The 12,996-nt window shown below is 33.7% G+C and overlaps 1 protein-coding gene across 1 annotated transcript; it reads right to left on the bottom strand.

Annotated features, from left to right (window-relative positions):
• Window positions 1–325: 325 nt before the first annotated feature.
• LOC142335298 (uncharacterized) lies at window positions 326–12,061 on the bottom strand. The gene is made up of 5 exons (XM_075384109.1): window positions 12,054–12,061; window positions 8,475–8,673; window positions 4,446–4,617; window positions 3,977–4,146; window positions 326–547 (listed from the first exon to the last, which is right to left on the bottom strand). Exons 1-5 carry the CDS (start codon window positions 12,059–12,061, stop codon window positions 326–328), a joined length of 771 nt encoding a protein of 256 aa, XP_075240224.1.
• Between the last annotated feature and the right edge of the window lie 935 nt (window positions 12,062–12,996).

Genomic DNA, 12,996 nt, shown 5'->3' with positions numbered 1-12,996 from the left:
AGAAACTTTTCAGCCCAAGATAGGAATACAATCCGTACATGTCTGGTGTAGACTCACACACAAAGACTCACACACCAGACACTAACTTTGAATAGGAAATTAATAAATGGCCCTTTATTGGTGTTATAATAAAGTCGAGATCTTTGTTAGAGAACTTTCTTACAAAAATTAACGTTTTTCCAGACAATGAGCTATTGTTTTAACTATGTACGTGTACGTGTAGTTTAATATTTTTTTTCTGTATATTTTTGGTAGGTTGAGAGAGTATATATGGGAGAGATTGGGCAATTCGAAACCTCAGGTGAAAATAAAATTCTGATTGCTATTATTTTGGTGCTTCCTTCCGCAACATAGATCTTTTGAATTGTTGAAAGGTTGCGATTATTGGATCTTGAAACGGTTTGATCATCACAATCAGCAAAACTGAGTTGACAAAGCCAAAACTTAATTTCAGACACCTCAGTGGGGCTTCAATTCGCCAGAGGATTGCATTTCTCCTATATAGTCTCAGGACATCAGTCACAAAGTATTCGCGGGCCCGAGGGTTCTGAAACAACAATGCTGCAGACACTTCATTGATAGAAATTTTGATTGCAAAGACACTTCATCGATTGCAAAGACCTCAACTATGCCAGGGTGTGAGTCTGTGTGTGTGTGTGTGTGTGTGTGTGTGTGTGTGTGTGTGTTTGTGTGTGTGTGTGTGTGTGTGTGTGTGTGATTGTGTGTCTGTTGTGTGTGTGTTTGTGTGCACGCGCGTGTGTGTGTTTGTGTGTGTGTGTGTTTGTGCTTGTGCGAGTGTGTGTGTCTGTGTGAGTGTGTGTATGTTTGTGTGTGAGTGTGTGTGTGTGTTTGTGTGTGTGTGTGTTTGTGTGTGTGTGTGTGTGTGATTGTGTGTGTGTGTGTGTGTGTGTGTGTGTGTGTGTTTGTGTGCACGTGTGTGTGTGTTTGTGTGTGTGTGCTTGTGTGAGTGTGTGTGCTTGTTTGGGCTTGTGTGTGTATGTTTGTGTGTGATTGTGTTTGTGTGTGTGTTTGTGTTTGTGTGTGTGTTTGTGTTTGTGTTTGTTTGTGTGTGCTTGTGTGAGTGTGTGTGATTGTGTGTGTTGTGTGTGTGTGTGTGTGAGTTTGTTTGTTTGTGTGCACGTGTGTGTGTGTGTGTTTGTGCTTGTGTGTGTGTGTTTGTGGATGTGTGAGTGTGTGTGTTTCTGTTTCTGTGTGTGTGTGTTTTTGTGTAAGTGTGTATGTGAGTGTGTGTGTGTGTGTGTGTGTTTGTGTTTGTGTTTGAGTGTGTGTGTGTGTGTGTATGTGTGTGTGTGTGTGTTTGTGTTTGTGTGTGTGTGAATAAGTTTTACAGTGGTTATTCACAACACATACTTGAATGGGGTCTCTACTAACATTTCTTTATCAAAGCTACGGTCTTTTTAACGCTCACTCTTTAAAATAAAAAAAAAATTTTCTAATGTTAACTAATATTTCTGATTTGGTTTTCTTTGATGTGAATTATGACTGGGATGATAAGAAGGCAGTTGAAAATTCTTTATTATGTTGGAAAACTCAATTAGAAGATAATTTCACCAAAAGCTCTTTTTTTGTCTTTTTTTAAATCCATTTATCTTTTATCTTGTGCGGAGTAGGATTAGAAATGTAGACAAAAAGTCCCAATTTGTTTAAAAAGAACCAATTTTTTGTCTCATATTTTGTAGCTTTTTTGAATTGGTTCAGAAAAAATCCAATTCAGACCAATAGAGAAACAGCGTGTTTTTTCAAAACTATTTGCTGATTTTGGTTGGGTTACTCTTGAGCAAAACATGACTTTGACAGTCAACTTTCAGCTGAGTGATTTTTTTTCACATCCAAAAATTTTTGTAGATAAGACTTATTTCAATTTAGCATGCTGATTTTTTTGGTAACCTTAGAATTAAACTTGACTTTATTGTGAAATCCCTCGCTTTTCAAGCTCGTTAAAAATATGATTTTTTAAACATTTTTTCTGAGCAGAGCCGTTTTCAGTAATTTTTATAACAACTGATACTGGTTTGCAAGCTACAGATAACGTGGCTAAAATTACAATCAGTATAATTTTCGCTAAATCTTGGCATTTAAAAGCTAGAATTGTGCGCAAACTATGTAAAAAGATTTCTTTAATTTTGATTATTGTGCAAAGAAACTCAAAAATGTACATTAAAAAGTAAACTGTTGAAACTGTGCAGAAAAGTGTAAGTTTATGTAGAAAATATTCAAAAAATATGTCTTAAAGTCAGAAAGATAAGTGAAAAGGAGCTGAAAAAAGCATGCAAGCAGTTAGCGTACTCCTACAAATCTATTCGCTATATATTTCCATAAAACGTCAATTTCATAAAAATTGCGCTGGCAGCCGCTAGAATGCGCGCTGTAAAAATAATTAAACGTATTTGAATAATTATTTGGGATTTTTTGCTGGATTTTTCAATGCTTGTAAGTCGAACTAGTTTCTAACATAGCTTTTGGCAAAAATTCTCTAGCTCTGACGCAAAATTTGACTTTCCAACTCACTGGTTTGCGTAATATTAGGGCAGATGAAGCTGTATTAACCACTCATTTTATGTCTGTAAATATCAATCTTAACTCCTAATATTGATCTTAAATTTCACATATTGCTGAAATTGCTCTTATTTCTCACCAAACATACTCATTACCAAAAAATTCTTTGTACACTTCTCGTCATTATTCTAAAAAAAGAACACATCAGTCAACAGGTCAGCTATATATATATATATATATATATATATATATATATCCTCCATTGAATAGATTGAATAAAAAAGTTGACTCAGAAATTAATTGGTAGTTCTGGAGTAAAGTAAGCAATAAAGTAAGCAAATTCAAATTTAGCTTAAAAGTACCCTTAAAACAAGTTTCCATAGGTCCTTCGAACATGTTGTTAACATTGATCTTAGATCCTAATCCTCAAGACGGAATTCTCCCTAAGTGTTGAGTTTTAATGTAACCTAAGCAATCTTTATTTTTTGTTGAGTGGATACTTTCCAATCTTGTCATAAATATGTTTGTGTTTAATTATCTGATTTAATGACAAATAAAATTGCAGAAAAAAATATTGTTCATTTAATAAGAAGTTCTGTTTCCACATTTTTATGTCACTTTGAGCAATATAAATTTGTCTGTATATATATTCGCACGCGTCGTATATATATATATATATATATATATATATATATATATATATATATAATATATAATATATATATATATATATATATATATATATATATATATATATATCCTCCATTGAATAGATTGAATAAAAAAGTTGACTCAGAAATTAATTGGTAGTTCTGGAGTAAAGTAAGCAATAAAGTAAGCAAATTCAAATTTAGCTTAAAAGTACCCTTAAAACAAGTTTCCATAGGTCCTTCGAACATGTTGTTAACATTGATCTTAGATCCTAATCCTCAAGACGGAATTCTCCTTAAGTGTTGAATTTTAATGTAACCTAAGCAATCTTTATTTTTTGTTGAATGGATACTTTCCAATCTTGTCATAAATATGTTTGTGTTTAATTATCTGATTTAATGACAAATAAAATTGCAGAAAAAAAAATATTGTTCATTTAATAAGAAGTTCTGTTTCCACATTTTTATGTCACTTTGAGCAATATAAATTTGTCTGTATATATATTCGCACGCGTCGTATATTTTCATATATATATATATATATATATATATATATATATATATATATAATATATAATATATATATATATATATATATATATATATATATATATACTACACGCGTCATATGTGTTTGCCAAAACATGATTAAATAATTCCAGTATTAAAATTTGCTTAGATGACCAAGAAACGAGCTGAGACCAAGAAAGATCGTTGATGAATAAAATGAAATCGCATGACGAAGCTCAAAAACACCATCAAAGGGGGTGAGGCACAAACAGAAAACATTCATCTTTTTTACAACTCACTGTACTATTTTTGATTTGCCGTTCGACGTACATCGTCTCGTAATGTGCATGCATGAATGTCCCGATAGAAAACAATCTGCCTTTCAGGAAGTAGTCTTGGAATACTGCATGTGGAGTCACCATAACAAACCACGAAATCAACAGAATGCAGAAAGCACGCGTAAGTAGATCTGAAAGGAACACGTAAAAAAATCAACGCTTGACCGAGTTTGCAATTTTTCCGTAACTGAAAAAATCTTTCTAATCACTTCCCGGTTTGTGAAGTCAGCAATAAAAAGAGCAAAAGAAACATAAAAGAATTAGAGCATTGCATATATACCTTGCGTATTGAATACAATGAATGATAATAATAAAAGAAGGCGAACTTAAGTAAATTTTTGTCAGTATTACTCCCTTCTCATTTCGATCCATTCAAGTTAAAGTGAACTTTGACAATGTTTGCTGTATATTAAGAAATAAAATAACTGACTTTTGCGAGTTATTTGCTTGGAGTTCTTGAGATGAGCGATGCATCGGTAGTAGGCGAGAGTCGATGTTAACACAGCAGGAAAGTGAACAAAAGGAATCCGCCCAAAATTCTCAATAGGGAGAGATTCCTGTCGAAAACAGTCCCAGCAGTCTATCCGCCATTCTCGTGTACCCTGTAAGCGAAATAAAACAGATATACACTTATTCTCGAATTTTAAGTCTAAAATCGTAACCCTAACTCTGAACCCTTCACAGGTTTTATAATAATCAGAGTTTAATTTAGTAGCCCGAACCTTATTATTCACACAAGTCAACTGTAAAGGGATTATTGGAAAGATCTTTGTTTGACTTCTGTGAAAATTTCCTCTTAAAACCTCTAGTATCCTGAGAGCTGATCATCTCATTACGCCGCATAAGTACACCCCAAATTTTCTCCTAAGAAGAAATCGCTCTGAAATTACATACATAAAATCCGCAAAATTAGGAGTCAGGTCTGGTGGGTTTTTTTTGCAAAATTGGTTGCACCAATTTTTGCGGAATTCAGATGCTTTATGTTGCAAATTAGGTGACAAATTCTGTATTACTTTATCGCTCAATTTAGGTAACAGATTTCGCACTGAATCTATCTATAATCAGCAATTGTGCCTAATATAATGCAGGCTTTTCAGCGTATAAATCTGCTTAAAGCTTTTTTAGTCGAGCATATAAAAGTGGTTTCAAAATTTTTAAAATGAGCAGGTAGAGTGGTTCGAAGCTTTATTAAAGCAAGTTCAAGTGGTTTGAAGTTTGATTAAAGAACATACATACCATACAGAATTGAGCTGATTATTTTGTGACTACCCGTCAAACCAACCAGTAAGAGAGAGAGAGAGAGCGAGAGAGAGATAGATAGAGAGAGAGAGAGAGAGAGAGAGAGAGAGAGAGAGAGAGATAAAACCAAGAAAACTCAGGAGTAAAAAAAAGCATAAAAACTCGTGTAAAAATTAAAAAAAAACATAGCTTATTATTTACTTTGTACCCATTCTTGCATTTTTTTCTCAAAAAATTCGACAGTTAGTTGTACAGAAATAGTTATTCCTTACAATATGCCTATCATTCATATCACCAAAAACAAAATTTAATCTTTTTGAATTCAATGTTTTTGAAGAGCTGCGAACTCTTTTCTGGTCCAAAAATTCTTCTCAGAAGAATTTTTCATTATAAAGTCAACAGACACCAGTTCGAAAAAAACTCAAATTCGTAAATTTTCCAAACATTCTGCCAAAGAATCATCACCTTAGACATGGTAAAAATTCTTACTTTAAGGTATTCCGAGGAGTGCAAAGGTGTCAATAATCGGTTAGGATGAATAAAGCTGTTTTTCATTAAGAAATCTATAAAGAGCAGTAAGTGTACGCCTTAAATAGACGATTGTAAGGGTACCCAGGAAAAAAATATTCAATCAACTCAATTGAAAATTATCTTTTGCTGAATTCAATTGGAAATCACTCATTAGTTAAAATAAGACGAAAAAGCAGAAATCATTTCATATACTATTTTTTACCAAAAAGTTGCTCTATTTTATCTTAGTGTTCATCTGTCAAAGAATTCGGTTGGAAACCACTCATTAATCGAAATTTGCAAGAAAAAATAGTAATCAGTTCATATGTGATTTTTCGCCGAACAATTCCTTATTCATACCTAATGATTTTGGACGAACAAAAGGAGTTACAAAATTGCTACAGAAACAACCTTCATTTTATGGATGGAAAATTTTAACTAAATGTTAGTATTAATGACGAGACCCACACATGAAATTAATTACTTTCAGTTTTTAAAGAATTAAATCATTTTTGCATGCTCAATTGCGCGCATTTAATTAGGCACAGTTGCGGATTATTGATACGTTTATTGTGGATCAGAGATACATTCAGTCAGGAATACAATTACGCTCAGTGCAGAAATGAGATAAGATACCTAAATTGAGCAGGAAAGTTTTACAAGGCGCATGAAAATTAGGATACAAACATTGGATCTCAATTCCGCCTTAAAAAACCGACACTTTGCGAACACGGGTTGCGCAGTTCACTTCAATTTCGGTCGTTTTTGCTAAATTATCTATATTTTGAAATATTGTTACAATTTCAATGTGTTAACATAGGAAAAACAAAAAATATGTACACAGGTCGGTCAGATTTGCCCATGACGATTTGGGTATGCCTCAACGGCTTAATGCTAACAGATATGCCTATCGTCTGTAAAATTTGGGTAAGGCGGGTAAACGGTGGTGAGAGCTATCTCGGAGAACAGTGACAAGTTCAATTACACTTAAACTGTAAATTTTGCGGTGTTTTGACAGGGACTCTCTGTTCTTTTTTATTAACATGTCAAGTTGCTTCCCAGGTTGATGTGCCAATTTTAAAAAGCGCAAAAATGTAAGAAATGCAGTAAATGTGTCGAAAAGATGTAAGAATTGCAGTTTCCAGCCTTGAATGCAGTGATTGACGTGAAAAAAATTGCCGGTACAATTCGCAACTTTTGCAAAAAATTCATGGCTAAATTTAACAATTACCATTGATTTCACCACAGAAAATGGAACAAAACGTATAACAGAAAAGCCATGAAAGCGTTGGGAGCGCTAAAAAAAAAGCCACTTAAAACCGCAAATTGTATAAGCTTTTACCGCTAAGTTAGCTAACTTAGCACGAACTCCTATCTCATTGAACTTAAGTAAACTTTGAGGTGAATGCTTTGAAAGAAAGAAATCCTTTGACCAATTTAACCGCAAAACTTACAGAAAGAAGTACATAGATGCAGTAGTACTGGCGAAGATGTTATAAAAGAATGATTTTTAGTATACGATTTTGGTTTACTACTCTTAATTGAACAATTTTATCAATTATTGTTGTATAAGCTGGTAAACAATTTGAAACTCTTAGCTCTTGAAAAAAATTGTAAGAAACATTTTTGGTAAGAAATGGTATTTGGTTACAAACTGTGCATCAATTGGGGCAAAAACTCAAATTACAAATTGTTTTTTTTTTAACTTTGCTACCCAGAAATTAATAGCACGTATGCATGAGATTGTTGAATGCTGCACTGAAAGTTATTTAGTTGAGGTCTGAAGCACTGGGAGTTTTTGTTAGTGCCTATCTAGAATTGAAAAACATTTGTCTGTTCTTAATTGTCTATGAGCGTATATTATTTTGTCATAAATTTTTGTGGGGTGTATCGATTGGTTCAAAACAAACCCAGATCGTAATATATGCTTTTTCTCAATCAGGAGGCTGAATTGCCAAGAAAATGCAGTTTAATTTAAGAGTCTTTGCTGACAACTTGTTAATGGTTCGATATAGCTGCAAAGCTGTATGTTGTGCAGAGAAAAATTGCGGAGCTCCAAGTTCTAAATCACTGGAATAGGACTTATGTTGGAGCGTATTTTTTGTCGATAAATTTCTTGCACTTTTTTAAACAAGAAAATCCGCGCGTGAGTACTAGGTTGTTATCAAATGTTGATTTTTTCTTAAACTTTTCTTGGTATTTAAGCGTTTCGATTCGCTGTTCGGCGTTTCTTTGTTTTAATTGAAATTTTGTTTTCTTTTCAATCAAAGTTCGGCGGAATTGAACGTTTAGCTTTTCTTAACTTTCTTTCTGTTGCTATAACATTATGATAGGTGCACTTAATTTTTCATCACTTGTTTCTCTGTAAGATTTCTTTAAATTAATAGCTGGATTTTTTCTGACTGTTTTTTTGTTAATATCAATAAAAAGATGAATAAATACAAAGCGTAATTTTCTTTAAATGAAGTACAGTAATCAGAGACAATTGAGAACGATGCTCTACTTTTTCCCATCCAATTTTTTTCATTAGTTTGTAGACTTCAGTACTTTTAGTTAAAAATTACATTGGCAATGGTAAAGTTCATTTATCAAAAAAAAATTCTATTGGAGAATTACTTCCTAAATTCTTCAGATCATTGAGTTTAATTTAAACAATTATTTGAGCCTAAAGAGAATTGAGTATTGCAAATAATTTAAGAACAGTTTGAACCAGATAGATTTGCTTGTAGATGTGGTGCGTTAGAATTAAAACTGACGGCAGAAAACTGCTGATAACAGTGATAGAATAGAAGATGAGGCGATTCCGTCTAGTCAGCCATAAATCAGCTTTTTTTCCAAGACAGATTAGGACATATCTTTCCAAAGCTAACGCGACAGTTGAAGTGGCTGGTATCAAAAATATTACTGGCCTATTTTGAAATTAAAAAGATCACCGAATACTCCAAACCATGATTTAAATTCCATAGAAAGCTTGGTATTAAACAACCTTAGTCGGTGGTATCAGATATTATCTTGAAATATTCATGCAAAAAATGGTTATGTTACAAGATCTTGAAAGATGATAGTTATCCTGCAAGATCTTGCGAGGCAGATGGTTATCATTCAAGATTCTTGCAAGTTAGTTCCAGTCAAGCTCGGCTGATATTGGCCTGTGGCTATAATATACGCATTATTACTCATTTAGCGCAAAAGTTCCCAAAATACACTTCAGTGATCTCTGAGAGATAATTTGAAAAACAATTCCATCCGATATCTGTATTTTATTAAAATACAACAAAAGTTCAGTCAACTACGACTAAATTCTTAAGGATTCCTTGAACATAAGAAACGCATTTGACCAGCTCCTCAAAAACGTTTCAATTGTTCATTTGGATTATTTTGCAATTAGATATTTCAAATAAAATTAAAAAAACTTGCAAGATATCCCTTCAATGTCGGGTGGGGAAATGAGAAAGAGTTTTATTTCTAAAAAAATCAACTGAAACTTGCTGATGTTTTGTTTGTTACACATAATAGTTCGAGCCCTCTTGATGCCTAAAATTTCACTGAATAGTGTGGAGAGATCGTTGAATTTTCGAAAAATTCGAAATAAAAAGTACAATAAAAAATGCAGCAAAACGCTGAAAATTAGCTAGAAGTTTGTTGAAATTTTGAAAAGTTCAACTAGGAAACCCTAATTTATTCGGCAATAATGAGAATTGAGTGAATATCACGAATTTTAGATTTGTGTTATTGGCACATTTAAATAAATCAATATCTTAATTTTTGAGTTGATTTCCAATTTAGGGCAGTAGTTGCCTAATTCTCCCTATAGTGGGTAGATTTCATTTGAGAGGTCACCCTTAACTTGTTTTATTGCTCAATAAAAATTTTACTGAGTTTTGTGATTGAAAAATTTGTAATAGGCCAGAAAAAAGTTTGAAATCATGTGCCTTGGCACCAATACGGCACAATTTCAGTCAAAACTCGTGAAGTCATCAGAGTCTGTCTGAAGTCTGGCACTCTTCTCCAGTGGTCAATGCCTCCATAATCTTTGTAGTCATTCACACTGCGGAAAAGATGACGTGTTCCTCAATTTTTGTCCTTTAAACTTTTGTCCACTCTAATTTATTTGTTTCAATATATATCTGTAGCTGTGAGTGGGTCGATATGTGTTTGTGCGAGTGTTTGCTTCTGTATGTTTGAGTGTATGGGTGTGTGTGTATGTGCGCGTGTTTATGCGTATGTGTGTGTGTGTCTCTCTGTGTGTGAAGGTATTTGTTTGTGTGTGTGTGTTTGTGTGTCGCATTTTGTGTTTTTCGCTGTGAGTGCGTGGGTCCATATGTGTATGCGTATATTAGCGTGTTCGTGTGTTTGTGTTTGTGTGCATCTGTGTGTGTATGTGTTTGTTTGTGTGCATAGGTGTGTGTGTCATTTTGCAACTATATGATCTAAAGGCACTTGACCAAATTTTTGATGTTGATGTATTATGGCACCGCTCGTACGTGCAGTTTTTGCTTTATCTAATTGTCTTCTTGCTTCGTATCAACTGGGATTAGAAAAAGTATTAATGCAATTGGGATTAGGATTGCTAGTGTCGAGACAGATTTTTTCAGAAAAATATATCTTTTAAAATTTTCTATTCTATCACAGTCTGACGCCTGGACTACTCAGACTTGGGTCTCAGATCTTTTCAGCGCTGAACTAGCGTATTTCAAGAGTAAAAAAACTTAATTCAGTTCTAAAACAATGCATTTCCGGAATATTTTGAGTTTCTTTATGGGCAGTTTTTCTTCATTATCACTATGTTAACATCATATAGTTAGCCCAGACTAAGTTTGTCCTGTATAATCTGAAAAATACTCGCACTCCAAAATTAAGTCTGAGTAGAAAAATGGCAAACTCTTGTAGCTTAAAACTGGTATATATTAGACTAGTAGACACACTAATTAAAAATAAGTTAGTTTGTAGGCAATTACCACAAAACCCATTTAGTTTAGTGATCACGACTTGCTACTTAAATTAAATGTTGAAATTACGCTTGCGAAAGTTCGAATCGCATATGAAGCAAACCATGTTGGAGGGAGTTAAGCTGAACATATTGTTTTTCATGAAGTAAATTTTACTCAAAAATCAAGACTGGCCAGTGTAAGTTGTGACATGAACAGGGTGCTGTTCATCCTAAAAAATAGAATGACTTTAGGATGATCTAGCGGTGATTTGCTCTGCCGCCAACACCAGGGTATTGATTGTATTTTACGATGGTGGAACACACTAAAATTCGTCTCAAAAAGAAAGTTTGAAGGAACTAAAGAATTCCTGATAACTTTTTTCACTCTCTAAAGCATAGATTCAAATCATAAGTTGGCAGTCATTCATAATTGTTTCAGTTTTCCTTTTTACTGAATTTTGAGGTCTTGATCAACATTTTTCCTGCTGCATTAGTTGAGAAAACATATTATGCTAAATTCCTCCTGAAAATAAAAACATGCAACAAAGTTTTCATCCAAATCTAAAAATCAAGTTTTATCAATTTAGAGTTGTAAATTTTCAACTTTTGAGGGAAAGAGGTTTAGAATAGTTTATGCAACTAATGCTTTGGCGACAGAGTTTATCGAGACCTCCGACCGAGCCAGGAGGTTCAAATTTGAAAAACATAAAACGATGATGCGCTTTGTCTTATATTCAAACCTCTACTGCGTGATAATTTTTTGGAAAAGTTTTTTGCAAATACCGGCACCAGAAGCATTAGTGTTAAATAAATAGGCAAGGAACCATTAACCTCACAAAACGATCTCCTAAGTATAATGGGCTCATTAAAGTTTTATCAGAAGACAGAATCTTAAAACATGTACGATATGAATTTGGACAAGTTCTCATCATGCAACAAGTTTTGCAATCTTGGCAAACTATTCGTTGAAAATAAATGTTGTTGCCCGGCTCGAGGAAAAGCGGAAAAATATGTAAGATAAGTGGTGAATGTTGTTCTTTTCACCGCAAATATTTTACACAATTTTGCAATGATTAGCGGTGAAAGCGGTGAAAGCAGTGAAATTGTGTAATTTCATCGCTAAAGTAAGCAGTGAAAAAACAAAATTTCACCACAATTCACCGCTAAAATATTTAATTTCACCACCATCAACTGCTTATCTCGCATAAATTTGACATTTTTTTCTCTAAGCGGTGAAATTATGTAATTTCACAACTAAGTTAAGCGGTGAATTTATTTAATTTCACCACTAAGATAGCTGTGAATTTTTGTAATTTCACCGCTAAATTCAGCGGCCAAATTATGTATTATCAGTCTTACCAGGGCATAATTTTTATTCGCCGCATTCACCGCCAGATTTATGTAATTTCACCGCGTTCACCGCTTATCTTACAAAATTTTCCTCATTCACGGCTATTCTTGCATATGTTTTGCGTTGAATGACAGTGACCCTCGGGCCGGGTGAGCATATAGGACACTTAAACAACTTAGACATTTTTGACATCTAAACAATATTTGCTAATATGCTATTGTAATGCCTTTGTAATTTCTAAACAAGTTTCTATTTGTAATGGCTTTGAAATTTGTAATTTCTAGACAATTTTTCAGTGACAAAGAGTGTAATTGAGAAGCAAATTATCCTGAGTATAAAACTGGAGTTGCAAAATTGTTGCCATATCGGATACTCGTCAATGTTATCTCTTTTGGTCGAAATTGAAGTTGCTAAAAAACTTTTAAACAAGAACAATGGACAGTGCTGATTGTTTCGATGATAGCTGGTGAATGGTGTAAAATCGTTTCAAGTACATTAAAAATGACAACCAAGTCTCACATTATACAAGCCGGACTAGTGGAGGATGCGGGTAGATCCGATTGGGCGCAGCACAGAATGCCAAAAAATGAGATTTAGAACCAAATATTTTTCGTGGTCTGGTTGGTTGATCTTTAGCTGATCGTTCAACGAAGGTCTATCCATGATCGCTACCTCTTCCCCCCTCCCCATTCAATACATGACCACGGTCCCAATTCTCGTGTATATAAACTCAAATTTTTCATTTATATTCACGACCTATCTATTAAGATCGGAGTTTTATGTTTAAATAGAAATCATTTACAGTAAGCGAATTTAGGTCCAGTTTGTTTGGGGTAGCGTAGAATTTTATGCACAGTTTTTCGTAACTAAATTCTATGCCATATGTCACACTAAAGGGAACTTATTTTCACATCACCCTATCCCGCGATTACAGTGTTTAATTTGCACAAT

Source organism: Convolutriloba macropyga, chromosome 1 (assembly GCF_964194025.1).
Source record: "Convolutriloba macropyga chromosome 1, txConMacr16.3, whole genome shotgun sequence".
In the NCBI taxonomy this organism is placed as follows: Eukaryota; Metazoa; Xenacoelomorpha; order Acoela; family Convolutidae; genus Convolutriloba; species Convolutriloba macropyga.
Note: the sequence above shows the minus strand (reverse complement) of the source record. Positions and strands in the feature narration are given on the sequence as shown.